Source organism: Olea europaea, chromosome 6, assembly GCF_002742605.1.
Source record: "Olea europaea var. sylvestris chromosome 6, O_europaea_v1, whole genome shotgun sequence".
In the NCBI taxonomy this organism is placed as follows: domain Eukaryota; kingdom Viridiplantae; phylum Streptophyta; class Magnoliopsida; order Lamiales; family Oleaceae; genus Olea; species Olea europaea.
Genome location: NC_036242.1, coordinates 6,286,619 through 6,307,971, shown reverse-complemented (window position 1 = coordinate 6,307,971; position 21,353 = coordinate 6,286,619). Strand labels below are relative to the sequence as shown.

At 34.1% G+C, this 21,353-nt stretch overlaps 1 protein-coding gene across 4 annotated transcripts; it reads right to left on the bottom strand.

Annotated features, from left to right (window-relative positions):
* Nucleotides 1–3,962: 3,962 nt before the first annotated feature.
* LOC111395647 (pentatricopeptide repeat-containing protein At4g21880, mitochondrial-like) lies at nucleotides 3,963–20,620 on the bottom strand. Of its 4 annotated transcripts, XM_023021737.1 has the most exons (17): nucleotides 20,222–20,620; nucleotides 20,043–20,090; nucleotides 19,046–19,666; nucleotides 18,110–18,289; nucleotides 17,693–17,757; nucleotides 14,949–15,056; nucleotides 14,269–14,382; nucleotides 13,245–13,340; nucleotides 13,045–13,143; nucleotides 12,172–12,291; nucleotides 11,617–11,721; nucleotides 11,263–11,427; nucleotides 11,050–11,177; nucleotides 10,889–10,967; nucleotides 10,489–10,706; nucleotides 5,075–5,316; nucleotides 3,963–4,279 (listed from the first exon to the last, which is right to left on the bottom strand). In XM_023021737.1, the coding sequence occupies exons 1-16, from the start codon at nucleotides 20,514–20,516 to the stop codon at nucleotides 5,109–5,111; spliced, it is 2,649 nt and encodes an 882-aa protein (XP_022877505.1). In that variant the 5' UTR covers nucleotides 20,517–20,620; the 3' UTR covers nucleotides 3,963–4,279; nucleotides 5,075–5,108. The 4 variants fall into 4 exon arrangements, 3 of the variants coding, with proteins under 3 accessions (XP_022877505.1, XP_022877504.1, XP_022877506.1); XM_023021736.1 differs by lacking the exon at nucleotides 3,963–4,279 and having other exon boundaries at nucleotides 4,759–5,316; XM_023021738.1 differs by lacking the exon at nucleotides 3,963–4,279 and having other exon boundaries at nucleotides 4,759–5,316; nucleotides 20,335–20,472.
* Between the last annotated feature and the right edge of the window lie 733 nt (nucleotides 20,621–21,353).

Genomic DNA, 21,353 nt, shown 5'->3' with positions numbered 1-21,353 from the left:
TTAATTTTTCTATTTCATCTGTTCAATTCCATGGTCAACTGAATTCTAAAGCGGCAAGGTAAGGTAAACTGTAAAATTCAATTCGAAATTAAAACCGACCCATCAAGTTAAAACTACAACTCTTTAAAAAAAAAAAAAAAAAAAAAAAAATTTTGAAAAAATGTTTAAAAAAAAAAAAAAAAAAAAAAATTTTGAAAACTCGGAAAAAAAAAATCTATAATTTTTATTTTTATTGAAATTCAGAAATTTAAACCGAAACTTTATAGAAACATATTTGATAACATAGATCAAGATATCAATACGATATCATATTAAAGTTAACTTAATGTAGGTAATAGCTACCGAAGACATTCCTTCTACCAATAAATTTGACTCTACAAATCTGCTAAACATTTTAAAATAGAGTAATGAAATTCATAGTCAACTACTGTAATAATCATCTTATGTGACATATTGTTATTTGAGGTAATAAATAATAAAAAGTTATTACATTGAATGACTACAACAGCTACTAACTATAAATAATATTACTATACCCGTTATTAACTCTAGTTAAGGCATAATTTCTTCTCTTTCGTGTTTAACCACAGGCTATTATGGATTACATTGTCTGTTAGATGGTCGTAGTAATTGAATCTTTATTCACCCTTGGAACATTTTGATCGTTAAATCAATTTATGTTAATGGCTATGTTTAGAGTCCGTTCGACAAGACTTCTACTTTTGTTTCGGTTTATTGTAGAAGAATTTCATGAAAAAACTATCATATGATAGCTTCTTATAAAAAAAAAAAATTAGATAGATAAAATACCTTCAAAAAATTATAAAAACACGTTCAAAATCAATTTTTTAATATCAAAAGTAATTTTTGCTTTCCAAACCCGCTAACAAACGAGCCCTAATTCATTGATGAGATGAGCCACCCGTTAATTATTAAATTATAAGAGCATTTTCCCCAAAAATAAATAAATAAATAAAAATAAATAAAATTTCTATTCATAGAGAGCGTTTTGTACGTAAAAAAATTATCTTTTACTTTAGACAATAAATTTTTTTAGCTCTTCATTTCTCAACCTAGACTCCGTCTCATGAACATGTAGCTACTGATGGACGGAGCAAACATAGGTATTTGGAGGTTGAGAATCAGATCTGACGGTTGGGAGAAGGGGGAGTATGGTTAGACGCGTGGATTATTAAATGAGTTAACCAAAATGGTGACGGGATCCGATTGAGAATGTGCTGTTCATTTTCTTCCGGGTCAAGATCTTATGCTTGTCACCTCTTTTTAGTGGATGTAATATGATAAATTTAGGGCAATGCTCATTCGATCCACAATTTACTCTAAGGTAGTGTTTTATAGCATGGAATTACATAGAAATGGAATTCCAATTCCATCTTTTCCATTTTTTTTTTTGTTTGATAGCACAATTATTTCCGTGGAATTCCAATTCTTGATTGTATTGGAAAGTGTGGTTTCCATGTTTTCATGGAAAAACGAGTACTCTAACATTTTATTTTTTTTCATTTTTCATTTATTTTTATTTTTATTTTTATTTTTATTTTTATTTTTTTGGTAATGGAAACAAATTATAAGAATTATTGTAAAAAAATATTTTCCTTTAATTAACAATTTTAATGTAAAATAAAGTCAAACGAACACCCAAAGATAGCTGAATTTCTTGAATATTTTTTTTATTTTTTATTTTGGCAATGGAAACAAATTTCATTTTCAATACAAGTAAATTTCATCCATTTAATTGACAATTTTCATGTAAAACAAAGTCAAACAAATATCAAAAAATATTTTTATTTCAACATTTTCCACGTGAAAAATTATAACATTCAAACCCGCAAGGTGGAATTGGTTTTGTTACAAGCTGGAGTTACCATATGGGTTAACAGCCTTGACCTATTCATATGCTCTCCACCTTGACTCCTGGGAAGCACATCCTGCGATTTACCTCCTCCACGATGGCCCAGGGCAGGGTCCGTGGGGGCCCTTAAGGTTGGGGTTCAACCTTTTTTTTTTTTTTTTTTTTTAATATTCATCCTTTAAGTATTGCGTAAATTGCGCGACAGAGTAGCATGAAAGATTCTCTTGAATCTCTAGATCTTTTTGCAGCTTCTTCTCTACGTCAGCTGAATCTTCTGGTACAAACCATAGGCAAAATGAAAAATGATTTTCAATAATATTTCCTTGCAAGTGCCTGAACAAGCAAGTACGAAAAGCAAAACGGTTGATTTTCATGGAAAGATAAGCAGACAAAATGACAAAACAATGCAACATCGGATCTAAAAATAGAAAGGAGAAGGTAAACAAGGATTCTCTCTTCAATGGAGAGATAAGTTTCCCAGTTTCCGTGTCAGATAGGTTTTCTTCTTCATTTACAGCAAATTCTTCACCATTTTCTTCCGCCGAAGGATCAGTTACTGGATGAAAATAATATAAAAAGATCCAGAGAATTTAATGAAAATTATATATACATACACACACACACACACACACATTGTGGATGGATGGAAATAGCTGCACTCTATATTTAATAAGTCAGAATGTCTTTTGATTTGTAAAGAATAGGCATATCAAATCGAGCAATTTGGTATTGTATTTGCTCATTTTGTATAGTTGGTGAGTGATCTTCTTCATTGTCTCAAGTACTTTATTTCATCGTATTAGTTCGACCCTCATCATTTGATGCTCGACTTTTTACTAGACAAGTTGGGTACATAAAGAACACAGCTCGATTAGTATTGAATAGAAGTTCTCATGAAACCTTGGTCTCAATCAATTTGAAACATGAGTCATAACGAGTCTTACCACATCAATTTGAGGAGTGCATTATATCACGTCACAGCGCTTCATCATTTTTAGTATCCAAAATAAAAAAATTATTACCATTCTGATTTGATCGTCAACTTCTCTCATAAGAATTTTAATTTTGATACTAATAATTAAACACATTAACCTCTGCTGTTATAACTCAGATTCATCTTCGGGAAGAATCCAGTCTGAGGATATCATCCTTATTGGCTGATGGAATTGTCGTCAATCCTGGTGCTGTGTTGCCAGATTTCTCAATTACTTACTTCTTTGTTCAATGCTTATTGTCGAATTCTATCTATATCTCTAATGACAGATAAAAAAGAGTCGTAATCAATGCTTACAAGATCCCAAAACGTATGTTTCTACATTTACGAAAACCGAAAGCTTTGACAAGATTTTCACTCCAAAGAAGGTAAGCAGGGCAGTAGTGCCAGCATTGTGGGGCTTAGTCAGTGGCAGAGCTAACACTCGAGAGTATGCAGAATTTACTCAATCATTTACGAATTCAAACTTAAGTTATGTATACGTTTTACATAAATACTATAGTGCATAAATTTGCCTCAACGTAAAATTTTTATAGAGTTATGGTTCCAATTGGGAATTTTATATCACAGTGAAAAACGTCAACTTTTCAGCGAGATGTTTATGGATCACTCGTCCTATATTCTCAATAAAAATAGAATTGAAGAGGTTAGGATGGATATACTATATACTAAAAATAAAATAAGATTAGAAATGCTAATGTACGTAGTATTTTTGTAGTTGCCGATGATATATTAATTTTATTCTTTCTACACAATAGCAAAAACAAATAAACTAACAGACCTTAAATCTATTGAGATTAAAACTTAATATTGTTAATACATAATAGCACAAAACGTCATTAACTTTTAATGTCATTGTACAAAACGTCCATACCTTTTTTTTTTTTGGCATTTTCACCCTTATTTCCATATTTCATTGCACAAAGGTCATTTTAATTTATTTTTCAATAAAAAGACGATTTTACCCTCCAATTTAAATAAAACAAAAAGAAATGAAATGAAAGGATAAAGAACTAGTTGCAACAATAGATCTAAATTTTGAAAAAATTACAAATTAATCGCACATAAATAATAAATAAAAAAAAAATCATTCATCTTCCTCCTCCACCTTCTTGTTCCACATCTTAACTTCTGCATGCTTAATTCTCACGATGCTCTCCAATTCATCATAAACGGGTTCTTTCCCAATTCGTAAATCCATGTTCATTTTGTATTTATCATCCCTCTTGTCATCAAAACTGGAAAGTAAACCAACAGATTTTTCCGAAGAAGGCGTCTTGTCTAAAGAAACGGACTTTAGCTACAGGGGTCCTTGGCTAGACCCAATAATACCATTACTGCCTTTTTTATTTGTTGTTGGTAAATCTTCTTGAATTCGGTAGGAACAAAGCCTAGCTTCAACAAATCGGATTCTGCAATTAAAGAGGTGCAAGTGAAGACATTATTCATGCTATGCAAAGGAAGAATAACAAAGATATATATATAATTTTTTTTTTATTATTATTTTTTTTAAAGCTACACACATTGAGAGAGGGGGCAGGGGGAAGAAGATGAATGAATTTTTCTTATTTCAATTTTTTTAGTTTTGATTTTTAATTATATATTTGTGATTAATATGTAATTTTTTGAAATTTGAGACTATTGTTGCAATTAATTTTTTATCCTTTCATTTCATTTCTTTTTGTTCTATTTAAATAGAAGGATAAATCATCTTTTTTTTATTGGAAAAATGGATAAAAATGACTTTTTGCGCAATAAAAATAGGGGTGAAACTACCAAAAAATGAAAGATAAAAACGTTTTGCACATTGACATTGAAAGGTAGAGACGTTTTTGGCTATTTACCCATACATTTTGCGAAAACTTTACGTGTTTCAATTTCTATTCCAATAGTATTTTAAGTCGAAATGACTTGATTCTCATTTCATATAATGTAAGAATTGTTCACACATATTCTGAAACTTTCTCAGCCCACTTGAAGTGCGTCAAGATCAACAAACTGACCTTGAAGAGAAGGAAGCCTATCTAATCTACAGGAGAAGAGGAAATGGTTCATTATAACTAAATGAACTTGTGCTGGTTACCAACCAGAACTGATCATTCAGCACAGGAACTGGAAAACTGATTGTGCTGAAACTCAATTAGCATTTCACCATTACAGCCCGTAGACATATAAATAAAGGTTTTGGCATAAGAAATATGACATACCGTTCCTTCACAAGATACAAGACGCTGATGTACTTCACTTTCCAGCTTCAGAAAATAAATCTCCTAGTACTTTCATCGGGGCCTTCAGCTTCTTTTTTCTTTCACTTTTAATAAATGCTGATTTATACGTTTGTTGGCATGCTTTTATGACACAACAAACATGAGGATCGTCTCTCGGTATCTTGCTTAGCATATTTGCTGCGGATTTCTGGTCTCCTGAAGCCAAAAGAGCCTGATACATCCTGCAACAAATTTTAACAATCGAAACGAATTCAAAAACATAACATGTCTTAAAACTATAAAGTACCATGTCAAAATCCTTGTATTCAATTTTAAAGCAAAAAACTAGCATATTCCTTGAAATCAAACGTATTTCCTCAATATCTACCAAATATACAGGCAAAAAAAACCTAGAATTGTCACATTATCAATACGCAATAAGACATTAAATCTCCACTCCCTCTTACACACACATGCAAGCGCAGACTTGTGAAATTGAACCTAATTAAAAAATCTGCTATTGTAAAGAGCAGACCAGCTCATGCAGAGAAGGATTATGCACTTCCGAAGGTCTCCCAATGCCTACCCAAAGGCAGCAAACCAACATTGTGCTTGGTATGTGCTGAATATATGCCCAGAAAAGCACCCAAACAGTCATCCAATGTTGGGATGGATTCGTGATTCATAAGGCTGGACCGGATGGATTCAAATTCAGCTCGCACTTTCATGAGAAATTGAGCCTCTTGGTGACTTCATGCACAATTTGGACAGCCTCCAAAACTGTCAAGTGATACCGAAACATAGATAATGTCTGTATACTTAATCCAAAGATTCGTAAAACTAGAATAATATATTTTAATGGAGCGAAGTCCTGATAAAAATTTGCCAATTGAAACTCTAACTGCAGCCGCCGAGCATTGTTGCTTTGAGAGTAGATTTTTCTTCAAGTACTCCCACATAGAACGAGCTGACTTGTAAAGCCTGAGATTAATCAACAAAACTAATGATCTAGGCCATAATCCAGGAATCTTTGATTTTCCAAGCATGATATTTCTCCTTGCCCTTCTCTTGGTCCGGACGCGAAATACTTCCACCAATAGATCCTCACAGATCGTCTTTCCCTTCAAGTCGGGTCTAGTTTACACTTGCAGCTGCAGGCATGCTGCACAGATCACTGTTCCCGAGCCTCCTCCTCAACCGACTGTCTCCTCAAGCCCCCCGGATCCACCACCTACGACATCAGATCCCCCCTTTTAATCGACAGAAGTGGATGTCCATTCTCCAAACTTGAATGATAGAATGGGATGTGTGTGTGTTAAGAGAGACAAAGGAGCAGTTGCAAGACTTGCAACTAGGAAAAATTAGGGACAGTGAGTGAAACTAAACAACTGTCAATTTTTAGATGGATAGAGCATGAGAGCAGACTAATAGAAATAAAGGTTCTAAGCACAGTCATCTTGCCCAGCCAGAGCACCGAATCACTAGGTTCATGGATAAGCTAGTTGGTCATTGGTAGGACTGCAAATTTAGACAAAAATTTATTTTAAACAGAAAATAAATATGCCTGTAAATTCAAAATTATTATATGGCATAAAATAAAATTAGCATAGTAATAAAAAGACGATAAGAGCTCAAGCATTTTGTCCTATCAAACATATTTAATTGGTTTTATTCTTATTTCATGCTCTATTTTATTCACTTAATGGTATTATTACTTAGACTTTTCAATTTCTCATCATTTGTTATGGTTTTTAATTTGACAGTAAAAGATAGATCAAGAATTAAGGGTCTTAAATAAGAATTTGTTTTTCATTTTGCACATCGAGTTTACAAATTCAGTATTGGTGTTCCTTCCTTATCAACCCAGTTCATTATGATGATAAGGTGTTGTACTAAAAGATAAATGGTACATTTTGTGGTTTTAGATTTAAAGTTGACTTTGTGCAATGTGCTTCTTTTGATATTTAAATAACTAGTAATGTATTTTTTTCTACAATATATAGAAAGAATGGAAGGTTGAGAAACATTTTGTCTAAAAAGGCTGAAATAATCATCTTTTGACCCATATTTGGAGTAAGTGCAGATAAATTACTAGTGGAGGTAGGGATGGCAGTGGGCCAAGCCGAGCTCGGGTCATTGCTCGTGGGCACGAGCAGCTCGCGAGCTCGTGAAATTATATATATATTTTTTTTTTTGGTGCAAATTTTTCAAATTTTATTGATAAAATTTTATTTTTTTCCAAATTTTTGGACGAGCCGGCTCGTTGGACGGGACCCCCCGCTCGGGCTCGTCAAATGCAGCCCACGAGCTGAGCTTTGGCGAGCCGAGCCGGCTCGACCCAATTGACATCCCTAAGTGGAGGAGGATGTAGTACCAACTGTAGCTTGATAAGCATTAGGATGATGATTCCGAGGTCCAATAGGACATTCTTTGATAATATGTCCCAGATTTTTGCAGTAATTCCAAGACTTCTTACATTAAGCAGCGATATGTCCATATTCTTTACAACTGAAACACTGAACTCTCCGCATGTCTCGTCCCTTGCCTTTCTCGTGAGTGACTAGAGATGTCAACGAGCCGAAATTACTAGCTAGAGCTTTTTTTGTTCGAGCCGAGCAAAAGCTCATCCAAAAAATTAAGGCTCGACCTGAGCTTTCGGCCAGAGCCGACTCAATTTTCTGGAAATATATTTTTTTTAACTGCCTATAGCTGCTAAACAAGCAGCTAAATTCCTCTTCCATGGCCTCCCGCCAACATAAATGCTGAACAGCCTTGGAATAACATGAAGGAATGGGAGTAGAGGACAAAGTATCAAGAAGAGATGTATGAGAGTAACCATATCAATCAGGAGAACGAGGGAACGAGGGATCCTAGAATAGAGATGAGGGATGTTGCCAAAATCTAGATCATCCATTGAAAGTACAACCTGATCTGGCTCAAATGGTGGGCCCTTAGCAAAAGGGACGATCAAAACAAGTTCTGATGATGGGCATGCTCAGAGAGGGGCAAAGTCGATCGTCATCGTTAAAACACCAATCTAGATTTGAATCACTCATGGGTACGAGTCAAGTCATCACAATGTGGAAGGGCAAAGATTCAACATAATTAGAAAAGAAGTATTGATTTTCAAAGAAAACAACATGACGAGTTATGAAAACTGTTAGCATAGATCATAGCAAACATAACCTTAATGAAATACCATAACCAATGAACACACATCTAACATATTAAGCAGATAATTTATTACGTTCATGAGGTGGCAAATGTACAAGACACATGCAACCAAAGGTATGCATATCAAGATAGTGAGGATGCTCATGATACAATCAATAGTAGGGAGTATCAAAACTCAAGACACTAGAAGGCAATTTATTAATTAAATAAACTGTTGTAGATAACGCTTCGACCTGAAATTTAGAGGGAACGGAAGATTCAATCAATGACATACAAACCACATCTAACATATGTCGATTCTTACGTTCAACAACAACATTTTATTAAGGTGTACAAGGACGAGTATTGAGAAACAATGTCTTTAGTCTGAAGAAATGTATAAGAGTGATGAGATATATATTCACCCTCTGAATCAAATAGTAAAACCTTAATGCTAGAAAAAAAAATTGATTTTCAACATAGGCAACAAATTGTTGAAAGATAGATAACACCTCAGGTTTAGATCGAAGAAATTAAATCCAAATATATTTACCATAATCATCAATAAACATGACAAAGTATTTATAATGAGTACGAGAGACAACAAGAGACATACCAAGGACGTCAATGTGAATCAAATCAAAACAATATTCAGAATGACTACCATAAAATGGAAAAAAGATGGATTTACTCTTGCCCAATCTACAAGTTGAGCAATCAAAGGAAATGGCTGAAAAAATTTTATTTCCCAACAAACCTCGATATTATTGGTGTTCTTCAAATTTTATATTAATGTCCACATCAAGTTAAAACTTTTTACAACGGTAGTTTCTTTCAATTATGTAAAAATTAGTGTTTGCATCTGTTAAAGAATTTTGCCCAATCATTTTGCTTTTTAATACACATTGGGTGGATCTATATTCTCCACTTTGGCGCATTTTGTGTTTTTACCCGAAGTATTATGTTTTCCAATAATTTGGTCTGATTAATTTTTACTATAGTTTACGTATCTGCAAATTATATGTTGTTTTTCAATGTTTTGGTTTATTTAGTGTAATGAGTTTTTTCTTCTTTTTTAAATTTGTATTTTCTATCAATTTTTTTTTTTTTTTTAACATTTTATTATTACAATACCACATGCAATGCACGTTTTCTTAAGTAGTATACAGTATGTACCTATATAATTTTATTTTTAATATTTTGTGAATGTACATTAATAAATATATATAATTAATCAGGAAAGACTAAAGAACACACATATTAGGTCACGTAAAAGGAGCACTACGCACTAGATCAACAAGTTAATATTTCAGGTAGAGCATTAAAACACAATTAGTGTTCTCCAACTTTGAGTTCTCAATGACCATCACTCTTGCTTACCTCATCTGCACCCTCACTACAAGTCGCTAAGAGAATATTCCCTGTTCGCCAGGTGGAATGATATTCTGAAGTTGTATAGCAATCTATATGGAAGGGGAGACCTCAAGTATCCCAATTGAACTTGCTTAGCCATGATCTAATCCCAGCCCCAACTTGGATCTACTATGCAAAAAATCCATTGCCGATTTAACATTCCAGATGAGGGATACTCACATAAGAATTTTTCATATTCAGAGTGAGATTCTGACCCAAATATTGTGCATCCCTGAGAGAGATCTGTCACACTTGTGGACATTCATTTTGCAGAAACTGTGACAGTTATAAATTCTAACGAGGATAGCACAAAAAGCTATTGGCAATTTGACTCCATAACACGAGTTCATGTGGAAAATGAATTAGATAGTACTTGGAAGATTCTGAGTCAAATGTCGAGCATTTCACACCTCAGAGAGAAGCTCGGTCGCCCTTATAACTCATTGTTAACTTTCTTTACACAAAATTCAACAGTTTTAATCCTAATTAGGAGATAACAGGAAGAATGCCATTAGGAATGTTAAATTCCAGTAGCATACTACTAAGACAATAATATATTTGTGTTTGCAGTCAGTAGACCTAGTGTTGCTATCGTAAAAAATTCAGCAGTTGCCATGACTCCTGATTCTTTAAATAGAACACCAGGAACTTGGTGTCTTTGGTTTTATTTAGTAATTGCAACAATATTGCATCAAAAGATGGAAACTGGGAAAAGATTTTTTTTATTTTTTTTTCGTTTTTTCCCCCTCCATTGCAAAGATGAGGGTTAATTCACCTCTAATTGGCCATTTAATGGTAATGGTGAGGAGAATCTAAACTATAACATCAAGAATTCAAACGGTATTTACCTGAGGTAACTCAAAATATTGTAAGGAAGACCTGCTTTCTCATATTCTTTCCAAATCAGAAAGGAAGTCTGGGTATCCTTGGCATTGACACAGGCACTGAGGAGAAAATCCAGACTTTTCCTTGAAGGGCGAACACCAAGTTCCGTCTTGATAGCTTTTAGCAAACTCAGACCAAATTGCATATCTGTTGCCTCTTTCTCCGCATTTAAGCTAAATACCTAATTCAAATGCTTAAAACACATCAGAAGATGACATGCAATCAAGTTGCAAGAATATCCACAAAATTATTCCTAGTCTAGAATTTCCAGCAATAAACAGAAAAGGAAGATCTGGAGTTTCATAATCTTGAGCATATGAAGTATTTGATTTCTCACTGAGAGAGGGAAAAAAAAGTCAAAACCTCGTCAAACAGAGCATCTGTGGCAAGTTCAGCATTGTCAAAATTATTCTTGAGTTGCTTGAGCAAATCAACAATAGATCTAAAGCAAAGAAAGGACAAATATAACCAAGTGGGTTTATTAAAAGTAAATTTTACAAAAGCAGTAATAAAGTTTTGAGAACCTTAAATGCTCGTGTTGAATACAATATGAAATGACCTTGAAGCAGGTATCAACCCAGTATTGTGAATCATTTAATTCCTCGAGTAGCTGGAGCAGTCTATCTAACTCTCCTTCAGATTTAAGATGCTCCTGAGAGATAATTAAGATCATCAAAATATATGAGATCGAGAAAAATAAGAATTGTTTTCAAACAAAATGCACCAAACTAACTTACGATAAGACATCCGATTGCTTTTGGCTGCAGGTTGGATCCGGCTTCTTTGATTCCTTCATACATTTCAAAGGCCTCAGATAATTGCCCATGTGAAGCAAGGGCCGAGACAAGCACACTCTTGATTTCATTTAAGCTCTTCACTGGTATTCTCTTGTCTAAGAGAACCTGCACGTAATGACATTGTCAATATAGCAGCAGAGATACTGCTGTTACCTCAGCAGCATTCCCTGGCTTTCATCTACGAACTAGATCCATAATTTTTCGAAGCAGAAGGGGAAGTTGAAGATATAATCACAGGGATCTTTGATTTAGAAAAAAGTAACTGAAGCAGCACCAATGAGATTCCAACTTTACCTGTTTAGCCTTTTCAAACTGTCCACAGGCTGCATAGGCATTTATGAGGGCCATAAAAACAAACTTCGTGGGTTGAACTCCAGAGTTGCACATTTCGTTATAAAACTACAAGCAGAATGCCAACTAACAACAGTTAGTATGGACGTCAAAAAGCTGATCATGTAGATTATGCATACGGAAGCAAAATTGATTGTCCTGTAGTCCAATCATCACCACAAAAGAATGCAACAAGCATTTTTATCATCTTATCTGATCTAGTCTCCCCTCAAGAACAAAAATTGAGATGAAGCAGAATAAAATCTTGACAGACCATTTTATGGATAAAGTATGTTGTAGAGTCTTATCACCTAGGTTTTCGACCAGCATCTGCATATTTTACAGAAGTGCTTAATTTTAATTGATTCATCAAATATCAAGAGACATTGCAGGGCTACCAAATTCAAAATGACCTTCAGATTGCCTTTGACATAGCTCATGACCCTTGCAAATTTTTGTAAAACAGTAGTGACGTTTCCAAGACATAACTATTTTGGCCAAGCATAATTCTAAGAGAACCTTGATTATATCCTCCTCACAGTTACTGCTGCTTATAAGATAGCTGAAAGTTGCAGAGTCTGGTTTTACATCCGCCTCTTCCATTTGTTTGAGAACGTGTCGTCCACTGCAAATGTTCTTCTGCGGAATTCAGCCACAGAGCAGGTCAAAAACACAAAATGCATAAAACGAGATGCAAAACAAATCACCTCAAGTAAATTCGAAGCACTCAACTACATAGCATCGTCATAATCATTAACAAGTAAATAGGTGTGAATTGGCTCTGCAAAAAATGTTACAAGAGCAGAATCATTGTTGTCAATATGATTTGAATAAACTATTGCTTACAAAATGGACACCATTTGGCATAAATATCAAGTTATACAGGACATGAAAATATTTAGTCAAGCACAACAATTAATTTCAGAGGAAATGAATGGAAGGATTTCAGACAGCATTCATGTGAGTTGCTACTTTTCCTCAATAGAGACTTCAGATTCTGGAGTCAGTGAATATAAAATAATTTTTTTCCTTCTTGTGTGATAATTTAGGTCAAACATTCTTTTGCAAGTCTAATTGAATAAAAAAATGATTCTTTAATATATTTTTTCATTAAAAAAAAAAAAATTATCATTCATTTGAACCAATATGTCACCTAGAAGTCTCGGTCCTATCGATGGTCTAGCTCCAGTGGAAAAAACAGAAAATAGCAACCACTTAGACTGTTGACAGATCAGTTACTGATTAGCAGAGTCAACAACTTCAATTCCACATTCTTCCGTAGCATCACAAAATGACGACCATCAGCTTAGCACGGATGATGAAACATTTTCTAATATCTAATAAAATAAAAGGTTTAACAGAGTAAAGTGACATTCAAGACAAGTAAGGCACCTCACGAAGATATCCAATCATTATGGCGTTGAAAATGTTAACTGTTGGCGCCAAATTCATCTTGGCCAGATCATTCATCACTTCGTACGCTCCTTGAAACTGAACTTATAGGTAAAATGAGAAACGTAGTGGGTAAGAATGATTATATTCAATTATTGTAACTACACATAAAACACAATACATCAAAGAGGGAGACTTACGTCTTTCAACTTCACAAACAGAATAATCATCAACCTGCAGGTCTCAATATTTGGCTTCAGATCATGGCGATATATCATTGTCTTGATTTGATGAACCTTGGGATCATTTGAGATCATGTCAACATCATCCAATAACCAATGGCTTGATTAGGCAGTTTAAATTCAATAAGACAACTAACTGAACAAGACTCCCATGTTATTACTCTAAAAAATTCATATAAAGAAATGGCAGTGTTTGGAGAAATTTAACAGTAACAAACAAGACAAAGCAGAAGTGCTAGATCCTGTTTATTAAAAACGAGGTATGCTTCAGGCTTTTACTAAATCCCGACTTAATTAGCTCAATGCTGATGTATTACAACACACACATACATATCCATATCCAAAAGAGAAGTATCAACAATTACAACATTTGAACCTTTTGGAGGCCAGTGCCCAGTAGCTTTGACGTTTTAACTAATTCAAGATTCAGAGCGACACACTATGTACAGGAATAGGCTCTGCCATATTTAAAAATGGCAGCATCTACTCCATGTTTACCTATATTGAACTGACAGCCTCGCTGCAAAAATTACTAGAGAAGACATTGTTCGGCAAATATGCCTCTTTAGACTCTACTAAGAGGGTAAAGACTATAGTACTATAAATCGTAAAAGTAAAAAGATCATTATAAAGATAAAGCAATTATTACAATCTACAAGTTAGTTCAACAATTCTGTAAATCAGAGCATTTTGCCTGAGAAACCTTTCCAAGCCAATTTTATTATAAATATTTTCCTTTTTCTCTAGAAAATAGCAATTAATAACAAATCAAGACCCAGACGTGCAATTGTTACCCTGAACACGGGCAACAGCACAATTTGGAATCCAACTACATTTCGCTCAGAAGACAAAATCATATTTTGTGTGAAACACCCCTTGATGCATTTTGAATCTCTTCAATGATCAATGAAAATCATGCTGCATGATTACAAAGGAAAATCCAACAATTTTAAATGAAGAGAGAAGAAAAAAATTGGTATACCAGATTATAGTCACAGCTCTGCTCGCAGGCTTCTAAGATGGAATGAACCGTATCCAATGATAAAGTCAAACCAGCTTCGAACATCTCATCAACCATATAGAGTGCCTGGTGTACCTGAAGAGTATGTAGCAGCGTATCCTACTATCAAGTTCATAATCATTTCAAAGGAAATCTAGCACCAAGGGAGATTAAGTTGGCCAAGCCAGCCATGGGAGTGAGTTGGAGGTCATTCGGCCCAAAAAATGGTGAAATTTAGTTAAATATATCAACAAACAACAAACCAAGCTTCGTATCTAATAAAATTGGGTCACATTCACTTAAAAACTTTCTAAAATACCGTCTGTGCTTGATGAATTTAGGTAATAAAATGTTAAATTTACTTACACCCTATTTGACCCACATTTTTTTCTAGAAAGATACATTCTTAAACAATGATTTGACATCATTTCGACCACACCTTCTTCAATAAAATAATATGACATGCAAATTCAAAACCTTTCCTTATTTTTTAACTACACATTTCTCATCAATACACTATTCAAAAATATATTCTTATGGAAATAATGTGACTCAAACAAGGGCTTATATGTATATCAACAAACAACAAAAAACCAATCCTTGAATCCAATAAACTTGGGTCACATTTACTCAAATAACTTTCTAAAATAGATGTCCCATACCTTGTGGAGTTCACAGGAATATCTAATGAGCTTCTCATATTGTGCAGAAGTAGGCAACACGTCCAACTTAGTGTGTAAAGATTTGAAGTTATCAATGATTTCTTCAACCTTTCAGACAATAACAATGCATAATTAGAAGAAACTGTTAATTAAAGAAGAAACATATTAGGTAAACCATGGGCTTCATGACTATCATATAATCTGAAAAACTATGACCAACCTGAAACGTTAAATACCGATCAAGTTTGTAGGGCAGTTCGACATTCCCCAATGAAAGAGAATAAATTCGTTCAGAAACAAAAACTACGGATAACGACGCTGCTAGAATCTCAGCCGATGTGTGGACTTTAGTGAATTATTAATCAGATTTTATTATAATTGATTTTTTCCTTGTAGAGTTTAGGAAGGTAGGATATCCTGGGATATAATTCTTAGAGAATCTCCAAGAAACTCGATATTTTGCAATTTAGAGAGTTTTTTAATACTTCAACAACCTCTTTATTTTTAACACTTAATTTTACTACTCCCAATACGTATTTACTATTTTTTCTTACATTTTATTTTCGTCAACTTCCCTCGAAAATTATTATTTAATTTCCCCTCCATTATCTTTGTATATGCTATTTAGTTTGGTCAATATATGAAGCATTGAGAATTGGAATATTTTGAATGCATTGAATTTTAGAGAAGGTTATTTTTAAATGTTAATTTGAAGAGTCTCTTGAAATATAATTTTAGAGGTTACTCTTTAAAATAGAGAGTAGTTCACTTTTAAAGAGCCTTTTGAAGATGCTCATATCATTGTAACTTATGTTGTACTGCTAACCACTAATTACTCCTAGCATATAATGCGTGTTTTAATAGGATGTATCCCATTCTCTCTAATGAATAAGAAGGAACTATATGTTATTCCATTTAATTCTTCCTCTATTTCTGCAAATAGAAGCAAAGGTGCTGATGATGAGCGCTCTTCCAAAGGTCAAAGACTTAAAAGTTTTAAATATTCATAGAACACCCATCATTGATGTTGTGGGCAATGTCATGAAGTTTAGGCTACCATCCCTCCTTTCCAACAAAAGTAAAAAAGGCTCTTCACAACTTACAATTCTATAAAGTAAAAACAAATCCATCAACACACATATAACAATAACTTCAGTGGATTCAACAAATCTTCCAGGTTTACATCTTTCTTCAAAAGCAGGAAATAAAAGTTAACTCAAACTTGTTGCCTATTTCAATATCTTGCCAGACAAAAGACTCTTTGGGGTGTCAAAGACAATTTAAAACAATGTTGATAATGACTCTTTAAATAGATGATCATCACATTGGATATAAAAGAGAAACAAGAGAAACAGAGAATGCTGGCAGGAATCAAGCTGTTCTCACAATTTTCAAGTACATGAATCTCTTAAGTGTACTGCCATCAGGTTAACTGGACAGATTATCCTCGCCTTAGATCCAAAACCCAAAAATAAAATTAAAAAAATAAATAAATAATAATAATAATAATAATAATCAGAGAATGACTTGAAGGAACTAAGCAGTTCTCACAGTTTTCAAGCACGTGACCCCCATTGGGTCAATTCGCTAGGGAGGACTAGGATTGGGAAGTGGTAGGAGCCTCTCTGACTCTCTTGTTCGCTTGCCACAGTTGGACCAAACTGTTAAAATTCAGTTTTGTTCATAGAGAGTTGGGATTTTCATGTAAGGAAAAGAACCAAACTGGAAGCGAATCCATTCAATTTTGTCTATTAAGCCCAAGTCAAGAGTTGAAAACAACCAAAAACCTAATTTTTTTTCTAAGCCAATTCCTATTCAAATGGTTAGGTTTATGAGAAATTGCATTTTAATCCCAAGTACATTAACCAATCAATATTTGATATTATTCAAAAGAAAAACTCAAACACAATCCCAGGTCCATAGTACATGGAAACATGGAACCAGATCAAACAGGAAGGATCTCCTTGTCTTCTGAAATCAAAATCTAATTTCATGTCTTTTTGAACCAGACTGAAGCAGAAAATCGAATGTGATCCAGTTTGTTTCGTAAAATTATACTCACCTCTAATTGTATTTCACAAAAGGCTTTGTTTTCCTTGTCTTACACGTAGTATTCTAACTAGCTGAACAATTCTTAGGGAACAATTTCCATTATTCAATGAATATGAGGACTAAGTATGGGTCCATTTAGAAAGGGAAAGGGTCGTGTTAACAACTTAAAAAAACTGAATCTTTTTTCTGGATCTCTTTCTGCTTGCATTTGCAGCAAGCCATCCCAATGCATAGAGCTATGTCTATCATCCGGAAAATTTCAGTCATGGATGTCCACAATAACCCTACTAATAACGTGGAATTCAGTCATTCTGTATATTGGGGCCTTCTTAAATTGATTACCACGCTAAATATATCAAGCTTTTAACACGACAGGATATTTTTTCCTCCAGTAAGAGGTTAAATAACTGCTGTGCAATCGAAAAATATGAAAATTATATCTAAATTATGTAATGGGGCCATATGTCTTAAGATCACTTAAGACATTACTGTTTGAAGTTCATTTCTTGTGACAGATGAATAGTGCCCGAAATAGTCTAGAAAGCTAGACATGATAAAACCAAGAGCATGTGGTAGTGTGAGCTATATATTTACGAAGTTGTTTCCCTGAAAAAGCAAACTCCTGTTACGCAGGAGTGCTTCAAAAACTGACTAAAGAACATTACCAGTACCGTTCATGAGAAGTTCCTCACCCCTAAATTTGGTATGCTGATTGCATATTCGCAGATGAATTTTGACATGTTTTCAGGCCCGATATCTGCATTCAGACAAGAAGCCATAGCATGTTTCAGATAAAGAATAATATAAGGAGATATTGAACTCATATAGGTCATTCAATGTCCCGAATACCTCAGATGCCGCTTTCAGTACAAAACCATGATAAAATAAAAAAGAAAATGAATAGTTGACATAATAGGACAATGAATTGAATAAAAGGGATACATTTAACTGCGATAATGTAAAAATTCAAGCAGTTCTCTTTTCTGACTAATCTAAAAAAACAGTAAGTAAACCCATAAGCGATCTTTCTGTATGGAAATTAATGACTTCTTCAATGCGTTAATTGTAAAGTTACCTCACCAAAAATAAAAAATGAATTATATTCTTACCACTGCTTTTCAGTGTCCGCATGAAATCAACCACAATAGACTCCAATGAGAGTTTCCCTAATGACTTGAAGATACTCACTTTACATTCGACTGATGTGACTTTCGTTATGTCAAAAGCTTCCAGTAACAGCAAAATATCTTCTTTGCGGTCACTTTCACACAACGCCAACAATAAATTTTCTGCAAATTTATCGTAATTCTGAGGTTATAAGTAACATTATGCCTAAAAGACACTAGTCGCAAAACAAGCACGTGAATATAAAATACATTGAACAGGATATCGGTTTTTATACCACATCAAATGAAGGCCTAAAAGAAAATATATGATAACCTTTGATCTCATAGGAGAAGTAAATTATATACTAACTTCTGTATTATTCTGAAAATTAATACAAATATGCCTGCAATTACGAACCCAATGGCAATATCATTGCACAAATAAACTTATACAAGAATAAAATCATGCTTGTAGTAAAATTTAAGGAAACATACTGGCCAGGCATCTGATAGATAAGATTGCCAAACCTCGTGAACAAAGACTTCATCAGTATCAAACGGAAGGGAAACACAAATAATTTCACCAGCATTAGATACAACGGATACATTTTCAAGACAAAAAGAAATTCTCTGACTGCTGATGTTATCTTTGTCATACAGTGACAAAACCACCTAGTGGAAAGGAATTACATTTCTTCCGAAACAGAATAGTGTGAACAGTTAGGAAAAAGACACAATGTCTCCTCCCCATCAAGGAAAGAAACGAAGAAAAAAATAATAATAAAAGATAGAGATCTTGTCACCACAAACAGCCAAAGTCATAACATGATTGGAGAAGGAAACAGACCAGACTGCTAGACATAAATATTGTGTCAAAAAGAGAGAAAAAAAGGACAAAATTTAGACAGGAAAAAAAAAAGTGCAACTCCAATAACATACCTCGGAAGGAATATTTATCTTCTGCACTTTCATCCGTGATGGAACAGATAAGTTCTCGTATCTTTGCTTCATTTTTAACACCAATCCATAGCCGCATTTCATAATAAGCTAATCTCAGAAGTGAATCTGGATTTTCATCTTTAATGAGGTCGCGAAAGAAAAAAAATTCCTGAACCATACCCAGATCAATCAAATACATCAAGAATTGGCCATATGTTGCTTCTTCAATTTTGAAACCCAGTTCCTTCATTGTTTTAAAAAGTTGGCATCCCTTGTAAATCTCCTCTAATGAAACTTCTTCGTCATTGGCATCCCTTGCCCTCTGTATGCAATGCCCAATTAATGAATTATACTCCTTCAGGCCAGTTTCTCGTCCCAATCTGCCAAATAGCTCGAGGGTAGCATCTGTACCCAGCTTTACGGCACACATTTTGACCAGCCGATCAAATCGACTGGTTTGTGTATTCTTATATACCCACTTCTGCTTCCTCTCCCGTGATACTTTTTTCCTCCGCAATGAAATATCATTATTTGACATCCTTGATAGCCATGGCAAGTTCAAAACCTTTCCCAGAGGTTGTACATCCTCAAATTCATCATCCCAATCCAGATCCAGTCTATCTGCAGTTATAGACGAGTTGGGTTGGTCTCATAAGTTGATATATTATGAAGCATTCTGATTTGATAGTATTCAATACTATGAAGAATTCTGATTTGATAGTATTCAAAAAAAAAAAAAAAAAAGGGATAAATTATTGAATTTGTAAATTGAGAAGATTTCATACGGAAGCAGAACCATTATTTCAATTTTCACATTTATCTTCCAATTTCACCATTAAAAACATCGTAACAACACTATTGATAATACAAGATCACATACAGAAGCAGAACCACTATATCAACTTTCACATTTATCTTCCCATTTCACCATTCAAAATCATTGTAACTACACTATCATTTTTAAATTCAAAACCATTTAAATTCTAAATGCGCATACCATGTAATAAAGTGGACACTTCACTCGATAGCTGTTTTCCTGATTCATCTGCCATAAAACATGAAAACACAAGCAAATTTACCATAGCTACAGAGTGACAAAAATCCTTAAAAAAACTATTTTCAGTTCCTTTAAAATGCCTAAAAAGAAAAGGATAGGTCGATCATTTCAGTCGGTACCATCACCAGGTTTGGAACCCAGCTTCACGCTTTCGCGGACGACATCATAGAGAGAGGAATTGATGGCGGCGACGGAGGAGGTGATGGTAGTTGAATTGATAGCGGAGACGTACTGTTTTAAGGAGGCGTCTTCAGTAGTAGTGGAAGAGGCAGGCTTCTTCTTCTTCTTCTTCTTGGAGGCGGCAACGGCGGCTCCTGCTCCTGCTCCTTCGACTTTGATTTTGGAACGAATGGAATAGAATCTAGAGAAGGAGCGGACGACAGTGGCTAGGTTTTTGGTCGTTGAGGCGTGCATATGGACATGTGCGAGTTAAAGTGGGTGAAATGGGGTGAGTTTGCACAGAGAGAAGTGGAGGTGGGTTTGCAAGAAGGGAGAGGGAGAGGGAGATGGAGATGAATGGAAAATTTAACCGGTTGTCACTCGACTTATAAAATTTGTTATATATTAGTTTTATAACTTTTATTTGGTTTGATTGTATAATTTATGTTTTATGTTTTTTTCCCCAATAAAACCAGACATTATGGCGTATTTTATCAAAATCTTAAAATAAAAGTACAATATTTAAAAGGGGCTAAGCCAAATTTCTCACCAATGAAAAAATATAATAAACTTATCCCATCAAAGACGGGGAGTACAATGTAAATTATGACTAAAAACTAAAATTCACTCGTGTTTACCATGAAATAAACGTACTCCATTGCTTCGGTACTCAAACGTCTCAATGACGAATCTAAATTATTTTGCAATCACCAAGATCCAAACAGTCCAAATTTTCCCAACATAGTTGGAAGTTCACATAACTTAAGGAATTCATGAATTTAAAAAAATGAGGAACACACTTTTTCAATATATCAATCAATAATTTAGAGGCTGTTTGACACCTATTTTCTGGAAAAATGAATTTTAGAATAGTAGATTGATGGAAAATGTGTTGATGAAAAATAAGAAAAAAATTTTTATTTACATGTAATATTATTTTAATGAAAAATGTGTTTTTGAAAAAAAAAAAGAGAGAAAAATGTATTTTGAGAAAAATGAGAATCAAACGAAACCTTAGTAGAACTTCAAAAAATACTGGTCACCATATTGCATCTCACAAATTAAATCCAATTACTTAACTGATCGAATTTG

Bases quoted from the DNA above. Each gene is read 5' to 3' on its own strand.
- LOC111395647 (XM_023021737.1), bottom strand. From the start codon at position 20,516: ATGCACGCCTCAACGACCAAAAACCTAGCCACTGTCGTCCGCTCCTTC. The intron at 20,091-20,221 runs GTACCGACTGAA...GTTTTATGGCAG, and splicing joins GGGTTCCAAACCTGGTGATG to ATGAATCAGGAAAACAGCTA. The intron at 15,057-17,692 runs GTGAGGAACTTC...ATTGTCTGAAAG, and splicing joins TCAGCATACCAAATTTAGGG to GTTGAAGAAATCATTGATAA.